Here is a 20,055-nt window from a genome sequence, read left to right as displayed (position 1 = left end):
ATCCAAATCCAATAGGAATCAATAAACTATCCTCCCGGGGTCAGCACTGCCACTCTTCAATAAAGGATCCCGTCCCACATGTAAAGTAGACAAGCCTCCAATAGTGCATTACCATATAAAACCATTTATTCATTAACCACTTAAGGACTAGCCTCGTTTTGGATTTTAGGTGTTTTCATGTTTAAAACAGTTTTTTTTTTTGCTAGAAAATTACTTAGAACCCCCAAACATATATTGTTTTTTTTCTAACACCCTAGAGAATAAAATGGCGGTCATTGCAATACTTTTTTTTGCACCGTATTTGCGCAGCGGTCTTATAAGCGCACTTTTTTGGGAAAAAATTCACTCTTTTGAATAAAAAAATAAGACAACAGTAAAGTTGGCCCAATTTTTTTTTTTATATTGTGAAATATAATGTTACGCCAAGTAAATTGATAACCAACATGTCACGCTACAAAATTGCACCCACTCGAGGAATGGCGTCAAACTGTTACCCTTTAAAATCTCCATAGGCAACGTTTAAAACATTCTACAGGTTGCACGTTTTGTGCTACAGAGGAGGTCTAGTGCTACAATTATTGCTCTCGCTCTACCGGTCGCTGTGATACCTCACATGTGTGGTTTGACCACCGTTTTCATATGCAGGCGCTATTCACGTATGCGTTTGCTTCTGCGCACGAGCTCGTCGGGACAGGGCGCTTTTAAAAATTTTTTTAATTTTCTTATTAATTTTACTTTTATTTTTGCACTGTTTTTTTTTTAAAAAAAAAAACATTTGGATCACTTTTATTCCTATTACAAGGAATGTAAACATCCCTTGCAATAGAAAAAAGCATGACAAGTCCTCTTAAATATGAGATCTGGGGTCAAAAAGTCCTCAGATCTCATATTTGGACTAAAATGCAAAAAAAAAAAAAAAAAAAAGTAGTTTGAAATAATTACATTAAAAAAAAAATATGCCTTTTATGCGGAGCTGACGTCATGACCATCAAAGACAGCCGGTTCTGTATACGATAACGGTGATCTCGCGGCGAACCCGCCGCAGAGACCACCATTATCGTACACAGAACCGGCTCCTGTAAAGATGGATTCCTCGGTTGTGGCAGCAGTTGCTGCCGTTACCGAGATATCCATCTTCAAAGTGCCGACGTATATGTACAGGAACCGGTCGGTAAGTGGTTAAAGTGCCTGCTTGCATAAATTCAATAAAAAAGCACTCAGAAGGATACATCGCCGTTTCACCACCTCTCGCGTCACTTCCGCTCCCCTGAGGATGTCACTCTTTATTAGTGATTCTCTGGGAATCACTAATAGACAATTTTCACACTATTTGCATTGCATCGTAGCACTGAATTTGCTACGTTTATTGGACTTTAGTCACGGTTTATTAATTTATTCACCACTTATTGTTTCATCATATATTGATTATGATGCTTTATTGAAGGATTTGTGCAAGATTACTGTACATTATATTTATGCATGTGTAGTTGTGAACACGTTTTAGGTTTTGCAGCATTTTCACACATTTTTATCATTTACATTATTGATTATTCACAGTATTTAGTAGCGCAGAGGACTATTCACATTTTTATAACCGCGGTAAAGCGCAGCTAAAACGAGCGGCGCTTTACCGTTAACGCCGGCACCGCCCCAGTGTGAAAGTACCCTTATTCCTAAAAAAAACGACTGTAAAGTTTGTAGGATGTTAAACCAAACCGCGGTAAAGCGCAGCTAAAACGAGCGGCGCTTTACCGTTAACGCCGGCACCGCCCCAGTGTGAAAGTACCCTTATTCCTAAAAAAAACGACTGTAAAGTTTGTAGGATGTTAAACCAAAGTAGATGCATACTCACTTTTCCACTGAAATAAAAATTGCCCTTCCAAACAGGCTCTTTTACGGAAGGAAGAAAATGTATTCCATAATATGTATCTGAGGGTTAAGTTTATAATTGTGGGTCTCTTATTTTTCCTGCTCGCCAATGTCAGTCTTTTCTTCCAGTGCCTTCGTACATCGTTGTGGACGCACAGCACGAATTGGTCATTATGGCAGTGCACTTGTGTTTTTGCTTCCCATGGAAGAGTCCTATGTCAGTTTTCTGTCTATTAATCAAAAGGTGAGCTTTTCCTACAAAACCATTTTATGTTTGATGTATTGCACACAATGTTGTGTCACTAGCTCTGCATAAGGGTTTTATTCCTTATTTTATTATAGTGGGTGTTGCTAGGCGTGTTTTTTTGTTTTTTGTCTGTCCCTGGTAAACTGGGAATCCAGAAATGCTCAGATGAATAAGAACACAGTATAACCTGAAAGGCTATAGTAAGTTAAGCTGAAAGGACCCAAAAATCCCTCTACTGTACCAGTGTAGAGCACATCAGATCCCTCTTCTAACTGAAATCTGTATTAAATCCCAAACCAAAAATCAAATATATTGCAGCTTACTGATCCTTAGATGTAGTGGTTGCAATAGTTTTCTGGCCAGTAATACAACTCCTGCATTAACATTCTCCCACTCTGGATGAAGGAGCACAGGGGGCACCTTTGGACAGCAGCATTGTCAGTCTGGGGGGAGGGGGAATGTTAGATGGACCAGTAGATTTAACCACTTGCCGACCGCCGCACGACTATATACGTCGGCAGAATGGCACGGGCAGGCAAAAGGACTTACATGTACGTCCTTGCCTGCCCGCGGGTGGGGGGTCCGATCGGACCCCCCCCCGGTGCCAGCGGCGGTCGGCAAATCTCCCCCGGCGATCGGAGGTGAGGGGGAGGCCATCCATTCGTGGCCCCCCCCTCGCGATCGCTCTCAGCCAATGGGATCATTTCCCTGCCTCTGTATTGTACACAGAGGCAGAGGAAATGATGTCATCTCTCCTCGGCTCGGTATTTTCCGTTCCGGGCCGAGGAGAGAAGACTGTAATGTAAGTGCACAACACACTACACACAGTAGAACATGCCAGGCACACAAAACACCCCGATCCCCCCCCCGATCGCCCCCCGATCCCCCCCCAATCACCCCCCCCCCCCTGTCACAAACTGACACCAGCAGGTTTTTTTTTTTTTTTTTTTTTTTTTTTTCTGATTACTGTATTGGTGTCAGTTTGTGACATTTACAGTGTTAGGACAGTTAGTATTACCCCCCTGTAGGTCTAGGGTACCCCCCTAACCCCCCCTAATAAAGTTTTAACCCCTTGATCACCCCCTGTCACCAGTGTCGCTAAGCGATCATTTTTCTGATCGCTGTATTAGTGTCGCTGGTGACGCTAGTTAGTGAGGTAAATATTTAGGTTCGCCGTCAGCGTTTTATAGCGACAGGGACCCCCATATACTACCTAATAAATGTTTTAACCCCTTGATTGCCCCCTAGTTAACCCTTTCACCACTGATCACTGTATAACCGTTACGGGTGACGCTGGTTAGTTTGTTTATTTTTTATAGTGTCAGGGCACCCGCCGAATAAAGATTTAGCCCCCTGATCGCCCGGCGGTGATATGCGTCGCCCCAGGCAGCGTCAGATTAGCGCCAGTAACGCTAACACCCACGCACGCAGCATACGCCTCCCTTAGTGGTATAGTATCTGTACGGATCAATATCTGATCCGATCAGATCTATACTAGCGTCCCCAGCAGTTTAGGGTTCCCAAAAACACAGTGTTAGCGGGATCAGCCCAGATACCTGCTAGCACCTGCGTTTTGCCCCTCCGCCCGGCTCGGCCCAGCCCACCCAAGTGCAGTATCGATCGATCACGGTCACTTACAAAACACTAAACGCATAACTGCAGCGTTCGCAGAGTCAGGCCTGATCCCTGCGATCGCTAACAGTTTTTTTGGTAGCGTTTTGGTGAACTGGCAAGCACCAGCCCCAGGCAGCGTCAGGTTAGTGCCAGTAGCGCTAACACCCACGCACGCACCGTACACCTCCCTTAGTGGTATAGTATCTGAACTGATCAATATCTGATCCGATCAGATCTATACTGGCATCCCCAGCAGTTTAGGGTTCCCAAAAACGCAGTGTTAGTGGGATCAGCCCAGATACCTGCTAGCACCTGCGTTTTGCCCCTCCGCCCGGCCCAGCCCAGCCCACCCAAGTGCAGTATCGATCGATCACTGTCACTTACAAAACACTAAACGCATAACTGCAGCGTTCGCAGAGTCAGGCCTGATCCCTGCGATCGTTAACAGTTTTTTTGGTAGCGTTTTGGTGAACTGGCAAGCGCCAGCGGCCTAGTACACCCCGGTCATAGTCAAACCAGCACTGCAGTAACACTTGGTGACGTGGCGAGTCCCATAAGTGCAGTTCAAGCTGGTGAGGTGGCAAGCACAAGTAGTGTCCCGCTGCCACAAAGAAGACAAACACAGGCCCGTCGTGCCCATAATGCCCTTCCTGCTGCATTCGCCAATCCTAATTGGGAACCCACCGCTTCTGCAGCGCCCGTACTTCCCCCATTCACATCCCCAACCAAATGCAGTCGGCTGCATGAGAGGCATTTTCTTTATGTCCTCCCCCTAGTACCCCTACCCAACGAACTCCCCCAAAAAAGATGTCGTGTCTGCAGTAAGCGTGGATATAGGCGTGACACCCGCTATTATTGTCCCTCCTGTCCTGACAATCCTGGTCTTTGCATTGGTGAATGTTTTGAATGCTACCATTCACTAGCTGAGTATTAGCGTAGGGTACAGCATTGCACAGACTAGGACACACTTTCACAGGGTCTCCCAAGATGCCATCGCATTTTGAGAGACCCGAACCTGGAACCGGTTACAGTTATAAAAGTTACAGTTACAAAAAAAGTGTAAAAAAAAAAACACAAACAAAAATATAAAATAAAAAGTAATAGTTGTCGTTTTATTGTTCTCTCTCTATTCTCTCTCTCTCTATTCTCTCTATTGTTCTGCTCTTTTTTACTGTATTCTATTCTGCAATGTTTTATTGTTATTATGTTTTATCATGTTTGCTTTTCAGGTATGCAATTTTTTATACTTTACCATTTACTGTGCTTTATTGTTAGCCATATTTTTGTCTTCAGGTACAGCATTCACGACTTTGAGTGGTTATACCAAAATGATGCTTGCAGGTTTAGGTATCATCTTGGTATCATTCTTTTCAGCCAGCGGTCGGCTTTCATGTAAAAGCAATCCTAGCGGCTAATTAGCCTCTAGACTGCTTTTACAAGCAGTGGGAGAGAATGCCCCCCCCCCCCCCCCCATCGTCTTCCGTGTTTTTCTCTGGCTCTCCTGTCTCAACAGGGAACCTGAGAATGCAGCCGGTGATTCAGCCAGCTGACCATAGAGCTGATCAGAGACCAGAGTGGCTCCAAACATCTCTATGGCCTAAGAAACCGGAAGCTACGAGCATTTTATGACTTAGATTTCGCCGGATGTAAATAGCGCCATTGGGAAATTGGGGAAGCATTTTATCACACCGATCTTGGTGTGGTCAGATGCTTTGAGGGCAGAGGAGAAATCTAGGGTCTAATAGACCCCAATTTTTTCAAAAAAGAGTACCTGTCACTACCTATTGCTATCATAGGGGATATTTACATTCCCTGAGATAACAGTAAAAATGATTAAAAAAAAAAAAAATGAAAGGAACAGTTTTAAAATAAGATAAAAAAGCAAAAAAATAATAAAGAAAAAAAAAAAAAAAAAAAAAGCACCCCTGTCCCCCCTGCTCTCGCGCTAAGGCGAACGCAAGCGTCGGTCTGGCGTCAAATGTAAACAGCAATTGCACCATGCATGTGAGGTATCACCGCGACGGTTAGATCGAGGGCAGTAATTTTAGCAGTAGACCTCCTCTGTAAATCTAAAGTGGTAACCTGTAAAGGCTTTTAAAGGCTTTTAAAAATGTATTTATTTTGTTGCCACTGCACGTTTGTGCGCAATTGTAAAGCATGTCATGTTTGGTATCCATGTACTCGGCCTAAGATCATCTTTTTTATTTCATCAAACATTTGGGCAATATAGTGTGTTTTAGTGCATTAAAATGTAAAAAAGTGTGTTTTTTCCCCAAAAAATGCGTTTGAAAAATCGCTGCGCAAATACTGTGTGAAAAAAAAAAATTAAACACCCACCATTTTAATCTGTAGGGCATTTGCTTTAAAAAAATATATAATGTGTGGGGGTTCAAAGTAATTTTCTTGCAAAAAAAAATAATTTTTTCATGTAATCAAAAAGTGTCAGAAAGGGCATTGTCTTCAAGTGGTTAGAAGAGTGGGTGATGTGTGACATAAGCTTCTAAATGTTGTGCATAAAATGCCAGGACAGTTCAAACCCCCCCCAAATGACCCCATTTTGGAAAGTAGACACCCCAAGCTATTTGCTGAGAGGCATGTCGAGTCCATGGAATATTTTATATTGTGACACAAGTTGCGGGAAAGAGACAAATTTTTTTTTTTTTTTGCACAAAGTTGTCACTAAATTATATATTGCTCAAACATGCCATGGGAATATGTGAAATTACACCCCAAAATACATTCTGCTGCTTCTCCTGAGTACGGGGATACCACATGTGTGAGACTTTTTGGGAGCCTAGCCGCGTATGGGACCCCGAAAACCAAGCACCGCCTTCAGGCTTTCTAAGGGCGTAAATTTTTGATTTCACTCTTCACTGCCTATCACAGTCTCGGAGGCCATGGAATGCCCAGGTGGCACAAACCCCCCCAAATGACCCCATTTTGGAAAGTAGACACCCAAAGCTATTTGCTGAGCGGTATAGTGAGTATTTTGCAGACCTCACTTTTTGTCACAAAGTTTTGAAAATTAAAAAAAGAAAAAAAAAATTTTTTTTTTTGTCTTTCTTCATTTTCAAAAACAAATGAGAGCTGCAAAATACTCACCATGCCTCTCAGCAAATAGCTTGGGGTGTCTACTTTCCAAAATGGGGTCATTTGGGGGGGTTTGTGCCACCTGGGCATTCCATGACCTCCGAAACTGTGATAGGCAGTGAAGAGTGAAATCAAAAATGTACACCCTTAGAAATCCTGAAGGCGGTGATTGGTTTTCGGGGCCCCGTACGCGGCTAGGCTCCTAAAAAGTCCCACACATGTGGTATCCCCATACTCAGGAGAAGCAGCAGAATGTATTTTGGGGTGCAATTCCACATATGCCCATGACCTGTGTGAGCAATATATCATTTAGTGACAACTTTGTGCAAAAAAAAAAAAAATAAATAAATAAATTGTCACTTTCCCGCAACTTGTGTCAAAATATAAAATATTCCATGGACTCAACATGCCTCTCAGCAAATAGCTTGGGGTGTCTACTTTCCAAAATGGGGTCATTTGGGGGGGGGTTTGTGCCATCTGGGCATTTTATGGCCTTCAAAACTGTGATAGGTAGTGAGGAGTAAAATCAAAAATGTACGCCCTTAGAAATCCTGAAGGCGGTGATTGGTTTTCGGGGCCCCGTATGCGGCTAGGCTCCCAAAAAGTCCCACACATGTGGTATCCCCATACTCAGGAGAAGCAGCTAAATGTATTTTGGGGTGCAATTCCACATATGCCCATGGCCTGTGTGAGCAATATATCATTTAGTGACAACTTTTTGTAATTTTTTTTTTTTTTTTTTTTTTTTGTCATTATTCAATCACTTGGGACAAAAAAAATGAATATTCAATGGGCTCAACATGCCTATCAGCAATTTCCTTGGGGTGTCTACTTTCCAAAATGGGGTCATTTGTGGGGGTTTTGTACTGCCCTGCCATTTTAGCACCTCAAGAAACGACATAGGCAGTCATAAATTAAAGGCTGTGTAAATTCCAGAAAATGTACCCTAGATTGTAGGCGCTATAACTTTTGCGCAAACCAATAAATATACACTTATTGACATTTTTTTTACCAAAGACATGTGGCCAAATACATTTTGGCCTAAATGTATGACTAAAATTGAGTTTATTGGATTTTTTTTAGAACAAAAAGTAGAAAATATCATTTTTTTTCAAAATTTTCGGTCTTTTTCCGTGTATAGCGCAAAAAATAAAAACGGCAGAGGTGATCAAATACCATCAAAAGAAAGCTCTATTTGTGGGAAGAAAAGGACGCAAATTTCGTTTGGTTACAGCATTGCATGACCGCGCAATTAGCAGTTAAAGCGACGCAGTGCCAATTTGTAAAAAGTGCTCTGGTCAGGAAGGGGGTAAATCCTTCCGGGGCTGAAGTGGTTAAATACACTAACAAATTGAAGCCAAATGCCAGCTAACATGTTATAAACCGTTACAGGAAACGTTGTTTTTTTTTTTTTTGGGGGGGGGGGGGCTGCTAAAAGGCTGACATAATAAAAGATGACTATTTTAAGCACCCCTGTCCGTGGTAAATGGTTTGTCTAATCCTTCTATCTGCTACATCTGCAGGAGAGCTTGTGCTCTTGAAAATAAGCAACCTTACTGGCAAGATTACCACTTAAAAAATAAAGGAAAGAGCCTAAAAAATAAAACTAACGCAGTCACCAAATCTAAGAATTTGTATTTTTTTTTCTTTTTGGTATGTTTGCTTTTAGGTTTAATAACGCTTAAAGCTATCTACATGTCTCGGTTCATAACAAATCCAAAACATAAGGGTTCTTTCCCCATTAAAAGGTAGTGGGTAACGCCAAGTAAATGAGTCATCTGTCTGGTTATACTTTTTGTACTTGCTGTAGCTGTTTGCCTGGACTTAGTTCTAAAGTAAAACTGTTGGGAACATAAAACTACTAAGCAGTAGTAGAGAGCAGCTGACAGCATAATGTGTCACGGCACATCATCTTGCTCCAAAGCAGCTTATTACCAGACAAAGGTATTGTCACATGAGCATGGGGGGAGTGCTCTTCTATTGGCTTAGGAAGGCTCCAGGTGGTTCTGGAGTATAAGATTCAAAAGCAAGATGCATATGTTGACAGGACATACAATGAGCTCCCTGCTCATGCTTTTAAACCACGTTTTTTGTTGTTTTCTCCTCATGTAGTGGTGTAGTTACCACTAGTAACGGACAATCCACCAATTCACCCCGCTGCCAGACTTCATACATTACTTGCAGAGACCATGAACAGTCTTTTGCTGGTTTGGTTTTTGTTGTTTTATTGGGGGGTACAATTTGGTTGGGGAAAAGGGTATATGGGATGCCCATAGGATCATTTAATTGCCATAATATTTTAAAGATTACGCACACTAGCACATAGTTAGAGCCAGAAGAGATGATGTGCATTTATAATGAGTATGAGTCTCCTCCTGCATCTCCATGCAGACTGTTGCTCCTCCTCTGCTCAACTCCCGCAGACTATTCCTTCCAAGAATTCCCCATCCATTAACGTGTAAAGTATGAGGACATCACTCTAGACTGTGTAAAAAAAAAAAAAAAAAGTGATGGTCCCAGAACTTCTTCTCCTCATGCAGAAACTTATTAATCCTGAAGTAAAGTAATGTCACATCTTCTTCTATGAAAAATAAGGACCCACTCTGAATGAGTCCTTAAGCAGGCTCTGGTTGCTCGTTGCTACTAGGCCTGAGGCCTGCAGCACCTCTAGAGGTCTAGTAGTTTTAAAATTATTCTTATGGATGGTGGACTACTGTTCCCAGCCAGCCCAGCTTGCAAATCTTGTGCCCTCAGGCCACATCGATTTGACACAGATCCCCACAGTCTCTCCTCTGATCTAGGACTCCTCATCATTCACTGTGTAAATGATGAAGACTTTGCTAATGACCGTGTAGAAGCAAAGTTCCCTCACAGACTTCCTGGCACATCCAGCCCTCCACTGTGGTAACACTCACCGACCTTCCACTGCCTGGAGTCCTTGATGAGGAACTTGACCGGACCATACGTTCCGACAGCTTCACTTGTCCCTCTGCTCCAGGAGTTCTTTATCACCGAATGTGTGATGATAAAGACATTGCCAATGACCGTGTAGAGGCAAAGTTCCCTCACAGCTCTCCCTGGGCCTCCTCCTGTGATCGGCACCCCCCCCCCCCCCCCAGGTGGGGGTGCCCTCCTGCTGCTGCCTAGTATTCCATTCCTCACTTCACTCAGCCAACATCTCCCCTCAGTGGCATGTCACCTCAGCTTATATAGGAGGCCCGCCCCCTGCCAATACCAATTGGGGATTAGTTAGGGCTTCCATATGAGTTGCCTACCACTCCAGTTCCAGGCCCTGCCCCTCTTCCAGAATATTCTCCCTGGAAGCAGGGGAGGCGACTCAGAACTAGAGCACAGGTAGTCACACCCACTGCTATTCAGACCACTCCCCCAGATCAAAATAGACAGGCCTAGCTTGCAGCATAGGCCTGCCTAAATTTGCCTGTGCTTGACAGTTCCTAGTAAAAAAACCTATTATTAGCACCTACCTATTGGTAGAGGGTGCTACACTCACATTGAGGCCTCTTGCACACTGGATGTTATAAAAAAAAAAGCCAGTAGTGTTAGCTGTAGAATGAGGTTTTCAGCATTTTTGCAGTAGCGTTTATTTTTTTAGCTTCTTAGCTTTTTCTTTTTTTTTTTTTTTTTAACAAATTATACTCCCACAAAAGCTTATGGCTCAAAAACGCTGATAAACGCTGAATAGCCGAGTTTTTTCATCGTTTTTTTTTATTAATAGTGTTATTAAGCTTTTTTCCTTTTTTTGCTTTTTTTCAGAGTTAGAGCATTTTTTACAGCTGAAAAACTTCTCTCAAAACCCACTAGTTCTGGGGTTTTTTTTCCCAGCCAGAAAACGCCCCTGCCAAAAACTGCTGATAAAAGCCTATGTGTGCATGGACACATAGGATATCAAGCTGGGGAGTTTACTGGCTGCAAAAAAAAAAGTCTGAAGTTGCAAACAGCAACTGTAAAAAACATTCAGTGTGCACGAGGCCTTAGTCTTGCTTGAGAATAGCAATATTGCATTTTAATGATTTTAGATTCTTGTGTACTCTTTTGTATTTGTTTCCTTGGCCCCTTATCACCTCCAAACTACTTCTTGTGACCTGATCTATGTTAGAAAATGATGTTTATCAGTTTCTGCCGTTATTGCAGCTAACAACTTTGTTATCTTGTAATCAACAGTGCCCGCTGCAGGAAATGGCTGACTTTAAATGCACAGTTGACCATCTGCCAAAGCTTAAGTCCATGGCAGTGTGTGACCGGGCAATGTTTGAGAAAGGCATGAAAGCTTTTGTGTCGTATGTGCAAGCCTATGCTAAACATGAATGCAACTTGATTTTCAGAGTAAAAGGTACTTTATTTATTCATTCCCTTTTAAGCAAGGTCAGCATTTAATGTAGATGTGATTGTCGCAGTTACGATTCAGACTAGAACAACAATGACAGAACTAATAATGGAGATGTAATCTTTCCACCTAATTATTGTTAACAGACTCATTGAATCATTCCTTACGCTTTCAGACTGGTTGAATGCCACCCAGTTTTGTAACTGTAACGCAATCAGTTAATACCCCCCTGCCTCAAAATTAGTAATTGCATTCATTCTAAAACTATGGTGGCAGACAGAGCTTGGCTTTTTTGCATGCTAGTTCTCACTAGCTTTAGTTTGTCCTTAATGCATTTCTAAGGAGTATTTCCCCAAGGGCTCATGCACCAATGCTTATAGTGGATACTATTTGGAGAATTCGCATTGGCCCTTGATAAGTGTTAAAAAGCCATATAGAATATGAAGAGATATCTTCTATTTCCGTTTTGCTTTTCTGCTTCTTTGAGAGCTGTCGTTAAATCGGAGCTCCGCCAAAATTTTTTTTTTTTTAAAGTCAGCTACAAATACTGCAGCTGCTGACTTTTAAAACATGGGCCCTTACCTGTCCAGGGTGCCCGCGATGTCGGCCCCCGAGGCCGAACCGTCTCTCGGTCCTCGGGTGCTGCCGCCTCCATCTTCGGTAAGGGAATCAGGAAGTGAAGGCTTGCGGCTTCACTTCCCGGTTCCCTACTGCGCATGCGCGAGTCGCGCAGCGCAATACGGATGGTCCCTGCTGTCTCTGGGACCCGTGTGTTTCCCAGCAGACAGTGGGGGGGAAACAGGAAGTGGCGTAAATAACCTCAGATTCTGCGGCTATCTATGCCGGAAGTGGGTGCAGATACCTGTAATATACAGGTATCTGCACCCCCCTCCCCCCTGAAAGGTGCCAACTGTGACACCGGAGGAGGGGAGGAATCCGATGAGTTGAAGTTCCACTTTTGGGTGGAACTCCACTTTAAGGTTCTTGGTACTATGAATTCTTGGTTCACTTCTCAGCTTGAAGAAAACATGAGATTATAGCAGACATGGCATATCAGCATCCTTTTAAATGGCTCTAATAGTTTGCCCACCAAGACCGAGGTTTTAAAATATATTGACAACTGTCACATCTGTGGGGATGCTTGCTTTCTATGGGTTGTTTTATGTCTGTGTGTATTTATGATTTTGGAAAATTTTGTTTTTGTAGATTTGGACTTCTCATCTCTTGCTCATGGCTTTGCTCTGCTGAAAATGCCTCGCATGCCAGAACTGAGAGGAAAGGACTTTTCAGACTTTGTTCCCAGTTCTATCAATACAGACTCTATCCCTTACAGAGATAAAAACCGGGAAAAACAGAGACAAAAGATGTTACAAGAGAGGAAGGAGAAGCAGGAAGTAGATGGCGGAAGGAAACATTTTGCCAGGAACAAGGCCTGGTCAAAACAAAAGCTACGTAAAGAAAAAAAGAAGAAAATTGCTCTTAAAAGGAAACATGAAGAGGTAAATTTGATCAGTTTTTGTGTAATTTTGCAGGCAATAACTATTCTCTTTTGTTGCAAGATTTTTGAAAAACTACAACCCTTGGAGCAAGTGATCCCCAGATTTCTTGTGGAGGTCAACAGTACGCCAGTCACGGCTTGTCATCAGCAGGGGAAGAATTATAAATGTCCACTTCTGTAGACTCCAGTAGGTTAGTGACTGGATATTGGGATTTTTTGGGCCGGCATTGAGACTTCTTTCAAGAATAGAAGAACATGTAGTGTGGAGGACGACAGTCAAAAGAGCCAGCAACTCAAATGGTTAAAATCCAATCTTCTTTATTGAAAACTATGTTGGGGCAACAATCCAGGAACAAGACAGTTGATGCGTTTCAGGCTTTGCAGGCCCTAAGCCTCGTACACACGGTCTGATTGTTGGACGACCGAGCGTCTGATTTTTGTCAAAAGGGCGTGTGTAGGATTTTGTCTAGCATACGAACTATCCGCAAATTGTCGTTTGACAAATGCGAACGTAGTGTGGTACTATGAGAGTATAAAGAGGAAGTTTGTTTCTCAAGCGCCACCCTTTGGGCCCCTTCTGCTAATTTGAAGTTTGGTGAGTGTTGATTTGCGATTTTCAGATAGTACAAAACAAATGCCTTTTTAAAATACGTTTGGCATAACTACATGCAAAGCAGCTTCATTATTATCCCATTAAAGAAGATGAGAATTTTGACATTTCATCAATTGCCACGTCACGAATGATAATTCTAGATTACGAACAGTAATTTACAAGACCAAACTCTTTCCAGTCGTTCCCTGATTCCGAGCATGCGTGTTTTTGTACTTTTGACTTTTGTGTGACGGATTTCTGTACTGACCATACGAAAATCAGATGTTGCGTTCACATCAAATAACAGTTTCTCCAAGCATCTTCCAGGACAGCCCATGAGACCTTGGGCTCCTCCTACCAGGACAGGAAACACGTCACCCCCACCAGATAAAAGGGCGGTCCTCCAGGCCCATGTCAGTTATTTGTGTTTCCTCTGGACGGGGGGTAACATGTTCATGGAACCTGCTCCCATAGGCCTTATAAGCAGGGGCTTTGTATGGCTATTTTCTGGGGCATATCACTTATCTCTTCCTCTGCCAGAAGCAGCACACCGCTGGGGAGGTTGGCTGTGCTGCTGTTCCCTGTCCTCAGTGCCTGGAGAGGGCCAGGACCGGTGTGAGGTCGTGCCCCTAGCGCAGTGTATTGCACTATAGCTCAGCTGAGCTTCGGTTGTCCTTCCCTGCCGACAGCCTGGCTGATCTGAGCAGGGAATGGAGGAAGCAGCAGCGCTCGAGGGGGCGGAGCTATTGCGCTCCAAGCTGGCCCACAGGAAGTGCCTGGAGAGGGTTACTTCCGGGGCATATGACCTCATCATCGGGCGTCGGAGACGAGGTTCCAGTTTTCATAAACGGCGCGAACAGAGAACGCTGGCTGCTGGTGTTTCTTGGTGTTAAGCAGCCAGGCTGTGGATGACCAAGAGGGGCAGAATGGCTCCTCCTGCAGTACCTGCACAGGCAGCGGATGCAGTTCCCAACACCAGCACCTCACAGGTAAGCCTGGGGTGTTCTGTCACCACCTTGCTATCCCTGTGAGTGTTCCCTCCCCCTCCCCCCTCTGTAGTAGTGGGTGTAAGGGGACACATTTCCTCCCTCCTGCACGTGGTGTTACGGAGCGATTGGGTGGCTTTAATTACATTGTGGGTCATTTATTTTTGTCTTGCAGACCAAGACTCAGAACAAGGCCCAAGCGCAGCCACTTAAAAGGAAATGTGCGGTTTGCGCAAACAAATTGAGATCCTCATGGAGCAAAGAAGTTTGTCGCTCCTGTATAGAATGCCTAGTAAAGGATGACCCGGTTGCCTTTTGCCAGAAGATGCTTACTTCTGTTAGGGATGAGCTTGCGTCCACCTTCAGTTCCTTTAGAACGCTTATTGACAAGCTCCAGACTCCAGCAGAGAGTCCGTCTTCACTGAAGGCATCAGTAAGCACTCCACAGCAGGCAGAGAGTGAAGACTCTGAGGCTGAGGTCAGATCTACCCGTTCTTCTCTGGAAGAATCAGGGTCAGATACAGAGCCCAGAGATAGAGAATCCACTCGAGGCTCAAGATTTAAGTTATCTGTTGAGGATGGAGATGACTTATTAAAGGCTATCTATACTACCCTTGAATTAAAAGAGGAAGAGGTTCAGTTATCCAAACATGATCTTATGTATAAATGATTGCATAAGAGAAAATCGAGAGTTTTTCCAGTTCATAGTTCTTTGGTTCATACTATTAAACTGGAATGGGATAATCCTGAGAGAAAACCATTCTTCTCTAGTAACCTAAAAAGGAGGTTTCCTTTTGATGAGGACACTGCGCAGCCATGGAATAAGAATCCCAAGTTAGACGCACCTCTTTCAAAGGTTTCAAAAAACTCGGACCTGGCGTTCGATGATATGGGTACGCTTAAGGATCCGATGGACAAGAGGGGGGATATCCTTCTCCACAGAGCCTGGGACTCAGCAGTTGGAAACCTGAAACCAGCTCTGGCTTCCACTTGTGTGGCCAGAAATCTGGAAGTTTGGTTGACTCAGATTCAGTCACATCTGTCAGCAGGTACCTCCAGAGAGCAAATTTTAAAGTCTTTTCCTCTCCTATTTCAGGCAGTGGGTTTTTTGGCAGATTCTTCCGCTGAGTCGGTAAGAATGTCAGCCAGGATTTCGGCTCTAGTGAACTCGGCCAGGAGAAGCCTTTGGCTTAAGACCTGGTCTGGGGACTCGGCCTCCAAGTTGCGCCTTTGTGGCCTTCCTTTAACTGGCGATCATTTATTTGGCCCAGGTCTACAGGAGGCACTGGAACGCACGGCTGATAAGAAAAAGGCGTTTCCAGAGAAAAAGAGTTCAGACAGCCAGAAAAATTTTTTGTGGCCAAAGCAGGCAACAGAGTCCTAGAGAAAAGGACAGCAGGCCGAAAAAGCATTGGACTGGGCACAAAGGCAGAGGCAAAGGGGGAGTGCTGTTTAACCCTCCTCAACAGCCCGCCAAGCCGCAGTGACTTGTGTTTTCCGGTGGGAGGGAGATTGAGGGCCTTCATCCCATAGTGGGCAGCAGTCACTCTGAGCCCCTTCGTCCTGGACCTAGTGACCAACGGGTACAGGCTGGAGTTTGTTCACCAACCACCAGAACGTTTGTTGGTCACATTTCCTCCACAAGATCGGGAGAAAGCGAGGGCTCTGGGTCTCCAGATCGGAGACTTATTAGATCAAAAAGTACTGATTCCTGTTCCTCGATCGGAGCAGGGCAAGGGATTCTATTCCCATGTATTTGTGGTCAGAAAGCCGGCAGCAAAGTTTCGACTTATCCTGAATCTCCGGACCTTAAACAAGTCCATCAGATACAAGCATTTCCGTATGGAGACGGTTTTTACAATCAAAAACCTACTATACCCAAACTTCTTTATGGCCATGTTGGACTTAAGGGATGCTTATCTTCACATCCCTATCCATCCAGCCTTCCAAAAGTTTTTGAGATTGGCAGTGAAGACGGGTATGGGGACCCGACATTTTCAATTTCAGGCCCTCCCCTTCGGTCTTTCCTCAGCCCCACGCATCTTTACGAAGGTGTTGGGGGAAGCGCTGGCTCCACTAAGATTAAAGGCAATAACGGTTATCCCTTACTTAGACGACCTCCTGATAGTGGCAAAATCATACCAAAGGCTGTTGGAGGATCTCCAGGCTGTACAGGACTTCTTACAGTCCCTAGGCTGGCTAATAAACAAAGAAAAATCGTCCTTGATTCCAGCCCAGAAAGTAACTTATCTGGGTTACGATTTTTGCTCAGTGAAGCAAAGAGTTTTCCTTCCTCAGGAGAAGATTACCAAAGTGTTCCAGACTATGTCAGCATTGCAGACCAACCAGTCGGTCTCTCTGAGACAGGTGTTGAGGGCAGTGGGTCTTATGACCTCATGTTTTCCCGCAGTACCATGGGCGAGACTCCGTCAGCGTCCGTTACAAAGGTTTCTTTTAAGAAACTGGGACGGGGACGTAAGGTCCCTGGAGTCAAGGATCTGGCTTCCCGACAGGATAAAAAGAAGCCTGTGGTGGTGGAGAGCTGGTCAGCACCTAGCAGGAGGTCTCCCATGGTCCTTTCCCATTTCCTGAAGGATTACCACGGATGCGAGTTCCTGGGGATGGGGGGCCCACCTCAGCAATGCAGTAGCACAAGGAGAGTGGTCCCCAGAGGAGGCAAGGGCCTCATCCAATCAAAGAGAGCTGCTTGCAGTCCAGAGAGCCCTCCAGTCTTTTCAGATGGAGATCAGGGGTCACAACCTCCAAATTCTGTCAGACAATATAGCGACAGTCGCGTATATCAACAAGCAGGGAGGCACGAGAAGCCGGAGACTTCAGTCCATTGCCCAGGAGATCCTTTCATGGGCAGAGGGGAATCTAGCCTCTATTTCTGCTGTACACCTGAAGGGGACAAACAATTGCCTGGCAGATTATCTCAGCCGTCACAGGATAGACCGAGACAACTGGTCCCTTCATCCCGAAGTCTTTGCAGACCTCACCAAGAGATGGGGTTATCCCGTAGCGGATTTGTTCGCAAACCGAAACAACCGCAAGACGGAGATATTCTTTTCCATGAGCCCGGCAGACCAAGCCTTGGGGATCGATGCTCTGGCAAACCCGTGGCCTCCAGGCCTATGTTATGCCTTTCTGCCAATCAGACTGATTCCAGAAGTTCTCCGGAAGTTTCGGCTGGAAGAGACAGATCTGATTCTAATTGCCCCGTTTTGGCCCAAGAGGCCATGGTTTTCCCTGCTACAGTCTCTGGTTTCAGAGCCTCCGTGGAGTCTTCCGAAAAGGGAAGACCTATTATTGCAGGGTCCAGTATCACACCCTCAGGTGGTTTCCTTAAACTTGACGGCCTGGTATCTGAAGAAAAGATACTGAGCGCCCAAGGGTTCTCTGACAAAGTAGTCAGGACTCTCGTTAATTGCAGCCGGTTACTAGAGCCATATATTCCAAAGTTTGGAAAAGGTTTAACTCATGGTTATCTGAAAATGATAGATTAACTCATGATATTCCGTCTATTTTGGATTTTTTCCAAGAGGGTGTCGACAAAGGTCTTTCTGTCAGTACCTTAAAAGTACAGGCGGCAGCTATTAGTGTGTTCCTCCAGTTTTCTCTCCTGGAAAATCCCACTATAGCCAGATTTTTCAAATCTATCTCTAGGGCCAGACCAGTAGTAGTGAGAAGTTGTCCAACGTGGGATCTGTCCCTAGTACTTCAAACTCTGGTAGAATTTCCGTTTGAACCTCTGGAAAGTATGTCCGTTAAGTTACTTACATTAAAACTGTGTTCCTTATAGCTGTTACCTCAGCTCGTAGGGTAAGTGAGTTGCAGGCCCTATCAGTAAGGGAGCCCTTCCTCACGATTTTTGAGGATCGAGTTGTGTTACAAACCGATCCAGGTTTTTTGCCCAAGGTGGCAAGTACATTCCACCGATCTCAGAACATTGTATTGCCAACCTTTTGTAGTTCGCCACAGGGCGACTTAGAAAGAAAATTTAGTTTTCTAGATGTAAGAAGGATTCTCTTGGTCTATCTTGAGGTCACGAAGACCTTTAGGAAAACTGATGCCTTGTTTGTCCTCTTTTCTGGAGTTCACAAGGGGAATAGTGCATCTAAAGCCACATTGGCTAGATGGATAAAGCAAGCCATCTTGGAAGCTTACACAATTAGGGAGGTCCCTACACCTTTTGTTACTGCGCACTCAACTAGAGCCTTGTCTGCGTCTTGGGCTGAGAGGGCTGGTGCCTCACCGGAACAAATTTGCAGGGCTGCCACGTGGTCCAGTTACTCGACCTTCATTAAACATTATCGCCTGGATCTCCTATCTGCTCAGGAGCAGGTGTTTGGTCGTAAGGTCCTTCAGGCAGTTGTCCCTCCCTAGACTGGTAAGTTCTGGCTCATCGTCTCATGGGCTGTCCTGGAAGACGCTTGGAGAAAAGCTGAGTTAGACTTACCGCTAACTCCTTTTCTGAGAATCTTCCAGGACAGCCGGATTCCCACCCGGTATTGTCTGAAGTTATGTGTATTATGCATATGTTTTGCAGGGTCCTACGGTTCTTGAGAATACTGACATGGGCCTGGAGGACCGCCCTTTTATCTGGTGGGGGTGACGTGTTTCCTGTCCTGGTAGGAGGAGCCCAAGGTCTCATGGGCTGTCCTGGAAGACTCTCAGAAAAGGAGTTACCGGTAAGTCTAACTCAGCTTTTTATAGCCTGCACATCCAGCTTTTGTCTATAGTAAAAGTCAAATCGTCTGTCGAAAGCACCGTACTAACGATCCGAAAATCTGCAGACAGCTCGTCTGGCTCCCGCTACTATCAATCACAGCCAGTAAGGAGAAGGCAGGGCCGAGCTGCGCTCTGTCTGAATGGACAGACAAAGCAGCGGCTTGGAAGCAAGCTTTCTTGGGTGCCCCCATAGCAAGCTGCAAGCAATGGGTGGCACTCATTAGCAGGGAGGGGCCAGGAGCGCTGGCGGTAGACCCGAGAAGAGGAGGATCAGGGCTGTGCAAATCCACTGCTCCAGAGCAGGTAAGTATGACCTGTTATGTTAGTAAAAAAAAAAAAAAACAGCCTTTAATATAACTTTAACATTCATTCTTTGTAAGCTACTTCAGTGCTGCAAGGGTTGTGGGATTGTCCAAAGTATGTTAGCACTGCTAGTATGTCCGAAGTATGTGAGCATTGCTTTTGTTTTGTATTGCAGGGTTCTGATATAGATGATGGGGATGTGGATGAACTGCTTCGTGATACCAGGTTGTTGAAAAAGCTGAAGAAGGGTAAAATCACAGAGGAAGAATTTGAGAAGCAGCTGACATCAACTGGTGGAGCTGAGGATGAACCTGATAAGTCGGACTGAACATGATCTCTTTAAACTTGCAAAACTTTGTACAGATCTTTTTTGTAGTAAATTTTCCTCCTGCCATTGCTGACAGACATATTTTGTACAGCATTTTAAAACTGTAAATTGTTAATTTATTGTAGAAAAACAAATTTCTTTTTATTTGTGACTTAAAGCATTCTGTTTTATAATCATGCATAAAATGTGTTTTAAGGGTTGGTTCACACTGAGAACGTTTCTGTGCGATTCCTGCGCAATCTGTCTTAACAGCGCCTTTATTTTTTTGGGCTGCAAAATGCACTGGACTATGGAAAAAGTAGTGCTTGCACTACTTTTAAAAACTCACTGCACGGTATTGTGGTACTATGCAATTTTGTGCCTGGAAATGCATTGCATTCGCGATCTGTGTTTGGGGGTGCCATTAACAATACATTGGCCTCTGCCTACAGATGACAAGGGCGGTGCATTAA

At 44.4% G+C, this 20,055-nt stretch overlaps 1 protein-coding gene across 1 annotated transcript in view; it reads left to right on the top strand.

Moving 5' to 3' along the window:
* DDX55 (DEAD-box helicase 55) overlaps positions 1 to 19,803 on the top strand; it is a 29,070-nt gene extending 9,267 nt beyond the window's left edge. Inside the window, exons 11-14 of the mRNA XM_073627071.1 lie at positions 1,999 to 2,113; positions 11,003 to 11,171; positions 12,372 to 12,664; positions 19,451 to 19,803. Coding sequence (XP_073483172.1) covers positions 1,999 to 2,113; positions 11,003 to 11,171; positions 12,372 to 12,664; positions 19,451 to 19,603 — 730 coding nt within the window. The 3' untranslated portion in view covers positions 19,604 to 19,803. The remainder of the gene's footprint in view (positions 1 to 1,998; positions 2,114 to 11,002; positions 11,172 to 12,371; positions 12,665 to 19,450) is intronic.
* Positions 19,804 to 20,055: the final 252 nt, after the last annotated feature.

The sequence above is a fragment of the Aquarana catesbeiana genome, linkage group LG01 (genome assembly GCF_042186555.1).
Source record: "Aquarana catesbeiana isolate 2022-GZ linkage group LG01, ASM4218655v1, whole genome shotgun sequence".
In the NCBI taxonomy this organism is placed as follows: domain Eukaryota; kingdom Metazoa; phylum Chordata; class Amphibia; order Anura; family Ranidae; genus Aquarana; species Aquarana catesbeiana.
The sequence above is the reverse complement of the archived record's forward strand: the minus strand, read 5'-3'. Positions and strand labels throughout refer to the sequence as shown.